This window comes from Trachypithecus francoisi, unplaced genomic scaffold, assembly GCF_009764315.1.
Source record: "Trachypithecus francoisi isolate TF-2019V2 unplaced genomic scaffold, Tfra_2.0 Lachesis_group8, whole genome shotgun sequence".
Taxonomy (NCBI): Eukaryota; Metazoa; Chordata; class Mammalia; order Primates; family Cercopithecidae; genus Trachypithecus; species Trachypithecus francoisi.
The window spans coordinates 32,180,486-32,191,869 of NW_022681473.1; the positions used below are offsets into that span (position 1 = coordinate 32,180,486).

The 11,384-nt window shown below is 37.9% G+C and overlaps 1 protein-coding gene across 1 annotated transcript in view; it reads left to right on the forward strand.

The window, feature by feature from the left end:
* CCDC73 (coiled-coil domain containing 73) overlaps window positions 1–11,384 on the forward strand; it is a 145,228-nt gene that overhangs the window by 132,054 nt on the left and 1,790 nt on the right. Inside the window, exons 15-16 of the mRNA XM_033208038.1 lie at window positions 232–1,752; window positions 3,945–4,078. Coding sequence (XP_033063929.1) covers window positions 232–1,752; window positions 3,945–4,078 — 1,655 coding nt within the window. The remainder of the gene's footprint in view (window positions 1–231; window positions 1,753–3,944; window positions 4,079–11,384) is intronic.

Genomic DNA, 11,384 nt, shown 5'->3' on the forward strand with positions numbered 1-11,384 from the left:
ATTAAAGTTTAATATGGGTACAGCCAAATATTTAGCATGCTAAAGATATACTTGTTATAACAAAGGAAACCCAGTATTTAGGTAATGTTGATGTCATTAAGTTTGTATAATTATTGACCCATAAAATATTTAAGGTTAAATTTGTTTTTATAAAAATAGGTGATAAATATGTTTTATGAAATCAGGCTTTAGTGTATAATATAAAATTTTACTGTGTTCCCATCATGACAGATTTACAGCTTTTTGAAAAAAGCTTCAAGAATGAAATTGATACTGTTGTTTCTCAGGATGAAAATCAAAGTGAAATCTCCTTAAGCAAAACCCTCTCCTTAGATAAAGAAGTAATTAGTCAAGTACAAACCTCGAATGTTACGGACAATAAAAAATCAGTTACTACAGAAGTAAAAGACAAGATATGCTTGGAAAAAGACAATGGATGTACAGAATTTAAATCACCAAATAATCCTTTTGTTGTGTTAGATACAGTGACAGAAACAGAAAAAATACACCTAGAAAGAACCGGAGGATTAGATGTTCACCATACAGATGTACAACCAGAGGTTGAAAATAACAAAACACCATTTAACAGTATTTTAAATGAGACAGCACACAATATATATAATAATAATAATAAAGATGTTTCTGAAAATGAGCCATTCAAACAATTCAGATCGCGTCCAGGGACTCGAGAACATGCTCTGGAGAAGGAAATTACCAATAGTGACCAAACCAAAGCAGATTTGGATTTATCTCTAGATATAAAAAAAAATCTTGTTCCATGTCAGAAATATAGTTTACAGAATTCAAGTAATGTTATGTTAGATGATAAACAATGTAAAATAAAACAAATACAACTGTTAACTAAAAAAAGTGAGTGCAGCATATTACTTTCTAAACAAACTTCAGATTTTCTGCAAGTCTGTAATGATACTTCAGAGAAACCTGAACTAACTGTTACCTGTGATACAGTAATCGACCACCACGTTTCATCTGCTGCTTTTAGTGATAATTCAAAAGTACTTCTTAAGAACTCAGATAAAAATGTTAATAGTATGCCTATGTTGGTGAAACCCAACTCAAGCCCTGGGAGAAAAACTATGTGGGAAAATATGAGTGATATGCAAAACAGTCCATTTAATAACTGTTTGGGATACTTAGAAAACAATAATGTGAACATTTCCCATCTTCATCTTAACAATGAGAATAGTCATTCTTTACAAGCCAAAGATGTGAAAACTGCTGTTCACATGAAAACTTGCACAGAAATACAGTTTTCCAATAAAAAGAATCAGATTGATGAGAATCAGGTAACTGAAGCCACAAAAAATGACCTCTTCCTTGTTGTGAGCATTCATGAAAGACAGCATATATTGTTAAATAATACAGAGAAAACAGAGTCATTAAATGACATCGTTTCAGGAAAAATGTTCAGTAAAGGACAGCTGGAGGAATCACATTCATTTCACATAGAGCCATCTGGAGATTTAGTAAACAGAAGCGGAAGGTCAACCTTTGATCTTTCAACTTCAGATAAAAAAACTGAGAAAACTCCAGTATACATGAATTTTTCAGACCCCGGTCCTTGGTCAAAAGTAAATCACATTGAAAGTCAAACAGCGAGCAGTTCAACCCCTAGCATTTCTTTGTTGCTGAAGGAGAGACCACTAGATCCATCAGAAAACAAAAAGATCATTCCAATGGCTCTTTGCAAAAATATTGGTGTGGATGATGTTGGAAAGAATATTGGACCAGGTAAGAAAAAAAAGTAGTATTTTAATTTTTAAAATATTTTTCTACTTATTCTTGATAAATGTGTACAGTCATATTTTGTAAATTTTGTTTTAAAAGTTTGTCTTAATTAAGGAATAGCAAAAACAACAGATGTGGGTCATTATTTTAAATTAGGAACAACTACCTAATATTCTTTTGTTTTTTAACTTTTAGAGCAAATGCAGTGAAGTAGTTAAGGCTTCTGCCAAGTATGCATATTTATTGCTCTTCTTTCTATATGCTCATCATTCATCCTGAAAAAATTCCTTCCCTCAGAACATTTTAGTTTCTCTCCTGTGTTGTCTTTCTTTGCCCAATTTTCTCTACCTTTCCGTTTCTATTTTTATCTGTCCCTTCACCCACACCAGAAATCCACCTCTTCCTTCTGTTTTATAAGTAATAATGAGGCATAACATTAATATATTTCCTATGACCAGTATTTGTCAGTTGAAAACACTTTAAATTGAATTCCTTAACATATATTAATGCATTCAGATGTTAAAGAGAATAGAGGGAGTGTTCTGTTCTTAAAAACTGCCATATGAAATGACATAATGTCCAAGTTTTATTTTAAAATACTCCAGAAAAAAATAGGGGGAGAGGTAAATGGATGAAATACATGACTTAATATTGATGGAATACATTGAAATACATGGCTGTCTACGTTTTTGTTTTGTTTTTTATTTATTGATTGATTTTTGAGATAGAGTCTTGCTCTGTCACCCAGCCTGGAGTTCAGTGGTGTGATCACAGCTCACTGCAACTTTAACCTCCCAGGCTGAAGGAATCCTCCCGCCTCAGCCTCCTGAGCAGCTGGGAGTACAGACACGTCACTGCACCCAGCTAATTTTTAAAATTTTTTGTAGATACAGATCTCACTTTGTTGCCAAGGCTGGTGTTGAACTTCCAGGCTCAAGTGATCCTCCTGCCTCAGCCTCCCAAATTGCTGGGAGCCACCACACCCGGCCTGGAAATTTTTTACAAAAGAATTTAAAAACAAACACATACTACATTATCATGAATTGGTGCTGTATAAATGTAAATTGAAAATAAAAAGCAGTAGTTTAAGAAGTATGATCATGAGGAAAATGGTTTTTTATTGTTTTTATTTTCAGGACAGCATGTTTTCTTTTAATAGCAATCTCATAGTCAAAAGTTGCTGAGGTTGTTAAAGGCATTCTTAGATTTTAAGGGAACTTTGTGGGTTTAACATTGTGCACTTAGACACCTTAAAAAGATGCAGATTCCAAGGAAAGCTTTTGTATGGCCCTCAGATTTAACAGGCTTCTTTTAAAAAGGAAATTGAGAAAAATGTAAAGAGAATATTTGGTGATTAAAAACAAAAATGTATCTTGTTTACTAATACCAATGGGAAATAATGTAGGCAAAAATCAAATAACCAAAACACTATAACCTCATTTCCCAAACTGCAATTTTTCAATGCCACAAAATATATTACTTAAAATTCCGTTAACTTTTGGTTAGGTACTGCTTTAGGTGCTGGTCTAAAAATCTGCCATTTTTTTCTGAAGTCCTTTCTTGTAAATTAAATTTCAGTGATATATAAGATATAAAGGGCGATACCTAAAATTCTGTAGAAATTCAACTTGTAAAATACTCTTAAATATGCCATCAGTATCTTTTAACCTTTATAATTTACATATTTCTCTAACTAATTTCTATCAATTTATTAAAGCTCAGTGTGACCCCTTCTAAACAACCCTTTGTTGGACTTCTCACTGTGGCCAATTTCTTTAAATAGTTTATAAATCTGGCATGTAGTTGGTTCTGACTTTTTCCATTAATCTCAGTTGGTAAAATGTTCACTATATAAATGCTTACATGTGTGGGAAATACAGTAACCAGGGGAATAATGATAACATTTTAGGAGTTATTTTGTTTTAGAAGGTATTTATACCATTTCTTTCACTGCTTTTGATGTGGAATTTTAGTAATCAGGTTTTAGAAAGTAGCAATAATAAAATCTTGTTTGTTTTCAGAAATGAAATGCCTAATATAAGAGCAAAGTCTAGGAAAACTGCAAAATAGTCAACATTAAAATAGAAATTTGTTGCTTTTTAAATACAAAAGCAAAAGATCAGAAACAAGTTCAGTCACTAAAATGAGTACCTAGAGAAAAATTCAGTTGCTGCCATTTCCTCTTTGTCAATCAGATACTACCAGCATTAACAGAGTTGCTGACACTTTGAATAACTGGAGTATCCATCCAGATCCCACGGGAGAACCCAGTGAAGAGAAGAATGCAATTGCAAAGACTTTTTATGATTCTTCTTTTCCCACAGAACATGTAAGTCAATTAAAAATATTGCCGAGCAGACCTTAGTGAGCTAATTCTACAGATATGTGTAGAACTGTATGCATCTGGATGCTTTAAGACCTAACTGATCTCCAAAATAATATCAAGAGGGCAACATGGCACCATTTTTCACAATTAAGGTTGATAGAAAACAGCAGGAAAAAGTCACAGTGTATAAATCAAATAGATACAATCCAGCCTGTTTTGGGAAGGAGAGTGTGAGGCATCAGATATGTACTTCTATTTTTTACTCATCTAAATTTGGAAATAGTGGTATTTGAGCATTTAAAATTTTATGTTAATAAAAGATGTCTAAAAGCTAATCAAGTCCAATTGTTTTTAATAATGCTTAAGTTACTTTACATTATTTTTGGAAACTGAGATTGAAAGAATTTAAAACTATTTCAATTAGAACACGTGTGAAAGGATCAAGTACCCACGTGATACTGTATGGATATATGTATTAAAGTATTTGTAGAAATTATATGGCTTCCAAGAGTCTATTTGTCATAAGGAAATCAACTAACTATAGCAGGAAGGTTATCTGGTTAAATGTGTAAGTTTTATATCATAGTGTGTAGAACTTTAGCAAGAAAAAGGTTGTAGTGTTCAAACTATTAAACAACTTTCTCTTTAGCACATACAAAACGAATATTATAGTACTAACACATCCTTAACAAATAACAGCTATTAACAATGTATTTTATTTTCCTTTATAAATAGGAGAAACCTCAAGTGAGATAGTATAACTCTTCTGGGAGAGTTGAGACAAAAATCAGGAACTATCCTTGATATGGTTTGGCTTTGTCCCCACCCTAATCTCACCTTGAATTGTCAATCCCACAATTCCCATGTGTCATGGGAGGGACCCAGTGAGAGGTAACTGAATCATGGGGGCAGGTCTTTCCTGTGCTGTTCTCATGATAGTGAATAAATCCCACAAGAGCTGATGGTTTTAAAAATGGGAGTTTCCCTGCACAAGCTCTCTTCTCTCTTGCTGCCGCCATGTAAGAATTGCCTTTTGCCTTCCGCCATGATTATGAGGCCTCCCCAGATTTAACTGTAAATCCATTAAACCTATTTTTCTTCCCAGTCTCGGGTATGTCTTTATCAGCAGGGTGAAAACAAACTAATACAGTAAATTGGTACCAGGAGTGGAGTGTTGCTGAAAAGATACCCGAAAATGTGGAAGCAACTCTGAAACTGAGCAACAGGCCGAGGTTGGAACAGTTTGGGGGGCTCAGAAGACAGGAAAATGTGGGAAAGTTTGGAACTCCCTAGAGACTTGTTGAATGGCTTTGACCAAAATGTTGATATGGACAATGAAATCCAGTCTGAGGTGATCCCAGATAGAAATGAGGAATTTGTTGGAAACTGGAGCAAAGGTTACTGATCATGTTTTGGTAAAGAAATTGCTAGCATTTTGCCCCCGTCCTAGAGATTTGTGGAACTTTGAACTTGAGAGAGACGATTCAGGGTATCTGGCAGAAGAAATTTCTAAGCAGCAAAGAATTCAAGAGGTGACTTGGGCGCTGTTAAAGGCATTCAATTTTATAAGGGGAACAGCATACAAGTTTGGAAAATTTGCAGCCTGAACAATATGATAGAAAAGAAAATCCCATTTTCTGAGGAGAAATTCAAGCTGGCTGTGAAATTTGCATAAGTAACAAGGAGCTGAATGTTAATCTTCAAGACAATGGGCAAAATGTCTCCAGGGCAAGTCAGAGGTCTTCACGGCAGCCCCTCCCATCACAAGCCCAGAGGCCTATGAGGAAAAACTGGTTTTGTGGGCTGCACTCAGGGTCCCTTTGTGCTGTTTGGCTTTGTCATCCCAGCCAAATCCCACCATGTTTGGTGCCCTGCATCCCAGCCACTCCACCCATGACTAAAAGGAGCCAAGGCATAGCTCAGGCCATTGCTTCAGAGGGTACAAGCCCCAAGCCTTGGCAGCTTCCATGTGGTGTTGAACCTGTGAGTGCACAAGTCAAGAATTGAGGTTTGGGAATCTCTTCCTGGATTTCAAAGGATGTATGAAAACGCCTGGATGTCCAGGCAGAAGTTTGCTGCAGGGGCGGGGCTCTCATGGAGAACCTCTGCTAGGGCAATGTGGAAGAGAAATGTGGAGTCAGAGCCCCCATAAAGAGTCCCTGCTGGAGTGCTGGCTAGTGGTGCTGGGAGAAGAGGGCCACCATCCTCCAGACCCCGGAATGGTAGATCCACCAACAGCTTGCATTGTGCACCTGGAAAAGCCACAGACACTCAATGTCAGCCCGTGAAAGCAGCCGGAAGGGAGGCTGTACCCTGCAAAACCACACGGGCGTGGAGATGCCCAAGACCATGAGAACCTACCTCTTGCATTAGCATGCCCTGGCTGCCATGCTGGATTTTGGACTTTAATAGGGCCTGTAGATCCTTGTTTTGGCCACCCTATTTGGAACGGCTGTATTTACCCAATGCCTGTACCCCCACTTTTTATCTAGGAAGTAACTGACTTGCTTTTGATTTTACTGGCTTATAGATGGAAGGGGCTTGCCTTGTCTGAGATGATACTTTGAACTTTTGAGTTAATGCTGAAATAAAACTGGGAGAGTGTTGGGAAGGCATTATTGGTTTTGAAATGTAAAGACATGAGATTTGGGAGGGGACATGGGCAGAATGATATGGTTTGGCTATGTCCCCACCCAAATCTCATCTTGAATTACAATTGGTCTCACAATTCCTACATGTTGTGGGAGGAACCAGGTGGGAGATAACTGAATCATGGGGGCCGGTCTTTCCTGTGCTGTTCTCGTGATAGTGAGTAAGTCTCATGAGATCTGATGGCTTTAAAAGTGGGAGTTTCCCTGCACAAGCTCTCTTTTGCTGCCGCCATGTAAGAATTGCCTTTCGCCTTCCACCATGATTATGAGGCCTCCCCAGTCATGTGGAACTGTTAAGTCTGGTAAACCTATTTTTTTTTCCAGTCTCCGGTATGTCTTTATTAGCAGCATGAGAACGAACTAATATACCCTTGTCACATTTTCCTAACTGAACTCATAAGCAACAGTATAGTTTCCACTTGGTATGTATAAGTGTGTATCATTAAAATGTGTTGACTAAAGGGCAGTAACTCTGGCATTGGAAAATCTAAGTTGTAACCTTGCCCAACTGGGTAAGTCATAGAATCAAAACAAACATGAAGCTTGAGGGCATCAAAACGAAACATCCGTTTCTAATTAGGGTGAATCCTTAACCCTTATAAGATAGCTGTTCTACTTTCAAACAGCGGAAATTTCACATCTCACTTGAAAGCCCATTTTTATAATTAATCTAATAGGGGAGTTCCTTTTGTCTAATTCATAATGCTCTATCTGCAACTAATGTTGCTTTTAAGGATTTATTTTTGGCTAGGCGTGGTGACTCACACCTGTAATCCCAGCACTTTGGGAGCCCGAGGCAGGCAAATTTATTTTTGGTTGGGCACAGTGGCTCACACCTGTAATCCCAGCACTTTGGCCAAGGCAGGCAGATCACAAGGTCAGGAGTTTGAGACCTGCCTGGCCATTATGGTGAAACCAGGTCTCTACTAAAAATACAAAAACTGTCTGGGCATAGTGGGATGTGCATGTAGTCCCAGCTACTTGGGAGGCTGAAGTTGCAATTGCAGTGAGCCAAGATCGTGCCACTGCACTCCAGCCTGGGTGACAGAGCAAGACTCTGTCTCAAAAAAAAAAAAAAAAAAATTATTTTTATAGAATTTTTAACTTTTTCATCAGCAAGGTAAATTTTTTATAGATTAAACAGTGACGTAAATGTGAAATAACTTTCCAGGGTCATTAAGTCACAACATGTGGTGGACCCAGGCTAGGTATCATGGCTCTTAGTCAAATGCTATATTATACTTTAACTTTCACATAGAAAAAGTTTCTTCTCAAAGATTGGCGCATATAAAATAAACTCAATTCACTGGCTGAATAGACATTTTCTGAGTGCTTATTACTATGTGCAAGTACTATGGTAAGCTTCATTGTCCCAGCTTAAAGCTTGACTGCAAATTATCATGTAATGTGGGGCAAATCCAAAAGTAGATCTCCTTACAAATTTAATAGACCACAGCCGCACCCATTCCTTTGCACACTGTAAAGACTATTTTGGCACAGCACTGAGAATTGAGCAGTTTTAAGAGGCCATTTGGCCCTCAAAGCTGAAAATATTCACTCTGGCCCTGTTCGGAAAAAGTTTACCAACCTCTGTTATAAATGCATTTTATGAAGACTTATAGCCAAAAAATAGTTTTTTACTTTTCAACATATTTTATGTACAGTCCACATCAATTCTGTTAAATTCAGGGAAGGTATTAAGTACCAATCTACTTTCTCTCTATGGGTTCAAAGTAACTTGAAAAGATAGTATGTTTTTCATTGTTTTTGGCATTAGGTTGTTAGCCTACTGCAATCTTGATTATATCCAGGAATGAGGATGGAAGACCAGAGTAAGCAAAGCAAGCCACTTACTTTTTTTTTTTTTTTAATATATCCAATGAATTAGATTCATTTAAGTTAAATTTTAAAATATAATCCCAGGCAGAAATAAAAGGACTAGTACACCAAGCTAGGGGAAATTTTTAGGCCAAAAATTAGATCTTGCAAGTCAGGCTGAAAGAGAAACAGGTGGTACATTTCTAAAAAGCATAAAGGGGAAAGAACAAAGATACAAGGCAATATATCTGACAACAGCTAGAATTAAAATTACTGCAGTAGGCTGCAGAACCCTCAGGTAAGTTAAACAGGACAAGTTTTGTTAAGTGCAAACATTAGCTAATCTACACTATATCTTGTTTCTCTAAAGTCAATCCCTGCTCCTACCCATCTCAGCAAGTGGGTAGTTAAGGGGAAGGACACTAAAGCAATTATGTGTAAATGTGTTCTTCCTTTCCATCATCAAGATAAAAAAGTCAAAGAATCAGGATTTTGGGAAACTGTTAATTTGTACTTGGATGCCAAATACACCAAAATGAACCTAGCATTTTGATGGCAAAAGAGAAACATTAAATCATACAGATCATCAGTCATTTTACTTCAGAATTAGTAGCAACCTAGATTTAGATTTTATCTAGTTTTCCCCATCTGTTTTTCATACTGCATGAATTAGAATCCTTTCTGGCCCCATGGGCTAAATGAAATATGGTGAACACACTTACATAGCAGACACTATCAGAAATATTTATGTACATTTTTATCCAATTATTCTTTGTGATAATAGCATCTGGGAACTAAAAGAAGCTAATGAATAAACTGAAGCCCAGAAAAATTAAATGACTTGCCTAGGTTCTCTTAGCAGTCCTGTGCAGACACTTTTGGAAGAACAAAGCCAATTAGACAAATATGAACAAAGAATCACCCCAAAAATCAGAGGTAAAACTCTGAGGGGACTAGTGGTTGACTACAGAATTTTCAGGGAGGGAACCAAAAAGAGCAATCTAAAAAGAATACTCCTTAGGGAGCCGTGAACTTACCATTCTAAACATTTAAGTTCATTTTAAAAATAAACTTATTACTAGGCCGGGTACAGTGGCTCACGCCTGTAATCCCAACACTTTGGGAGGCCGAGGCAGGTAGATCATGAGATCAGGCGTTCAAGACCAGCCTGGACAACATAGTGAAACCCTGTCTCTACTAAAACTACAAAAAATTAGCTGGGCATGGTGGTGGGTACCTGTAATCCCAGCTAATCGGGAGGCTGAGGCAGGAGAATCGCTTGAACCTGGGAGGTGGAGGTTGCAGTAAGCTGACATGGCACCACTGCACTCCAGCCCAGGCGACAGAGCAAGACTCCATCTCAAAAAAATAAAATAAACTTATTACTACATAATCTAACACTGAAAATGACAATGTTACTAACATGCCACTTTTACCAGTCAAATTGAAGAAGATTTTAACGTAAGGCAGTACTCAAAGATCTTCACAAAAATTTATGAACAAATGATATTCACTGCAGCCTAGTTAACAGTGACCATTTTCTTACAATTTAAATGTCCAGAAATGAATTACAGAACACAGAATATGATGGAGCTATCCTCTTAACAAACTTAAGAACAGGAGGAAATGCTAAAAATGTTTAATACAGCATATAAACCAATAAAAATATAACCCCAATATTTAAAAAGTGGATAGAGAAAAGAGACCAGAAGATTTACACAAATTCTTTAATAGTGGTTGGGATCTTGGGTGATTTTAATGCAATTCTTATCCTGTTCCAGATTTCTAAAATACACATGTATACCCCTTACAACTGAAACACAACACAGTATGGCTCATTCCTGTAATCCTAGAACTTTGGGAGACCGAGGTGGTCGGATCACTTGAGCCCAAGAGTTAGAGAGACCAGCCTGGGCAACATGGCAAAAAATACAAAAATTAGCTAGGTGTTGTGGCACACGCCTGTAGTCTCAGGTACTCAGGAGGTGAAGGTGGGAGGATCACCTGAACCCGGGGAGGTAAGGCTGCAGTGAACTGTGATTGTGCCACTGAGCTCCAGCCTAGGTGACAGGGTGAGACCCTATCTAAAAAAAAGGCCACCATAATTGTTATTTTGAAAACAATTCAGGGCCGGGCGCGGTGGCTCAAGCCTGTAATCCCAGCACTTTGGGAGGCCGAGACGGGCGGATCACGAGGTCAGGAGATCGAGACCATCCTGGCTAATACGGTGAAACCCCGTCTCTACTAAAAATACAAAAAAACTAGCCGGGCGAGGTGGCGGGCGCCTGTAGTCCCAGCTACTCGGGAGGCTGAGGCAGGAGAATGGCGGAAACCCGGGAGGCGGAGCTTGCAGTGAGCTGAGATCCGGCCACTGCACTCCAGTCCGGGCGACAGAGCGAGACTCCGCCTCAAAAAAAAAAAAAAATAAATAAAAATAAATAAAAATAAAAATAAAAATAAAAATAAAAAAAATGAAAACAATTCAGTATTCCTTTTATCTATTGTTCATTTTTGAGAAAGGGTCTCATTCTGTTGTCCAGGCTGGAGTGCAATGGCATGATCTTGGCTCATTGCAACCTCCACCTCCTGGACTCAAGTGATTCTTGCACCTCAGCCTTCCGAGGTGCTGGGACTACAGTCGCGTGCCACCATCCCCAGCTAGTTTTTGGTAGAGATGGGGTTTTGCCATGTTGCTCAGGATAGTTTTCAACTCATGAGCTCATGCAATCCACTCGCCTCAGCCTCCCAAAGTGCTGGGATTACAGGTATGAGTCATGATGCCTGGCCCAGTATTCCTTCTGAAGAGAAGATTTTATCTGGGAATCTCTCAAAAATATCAA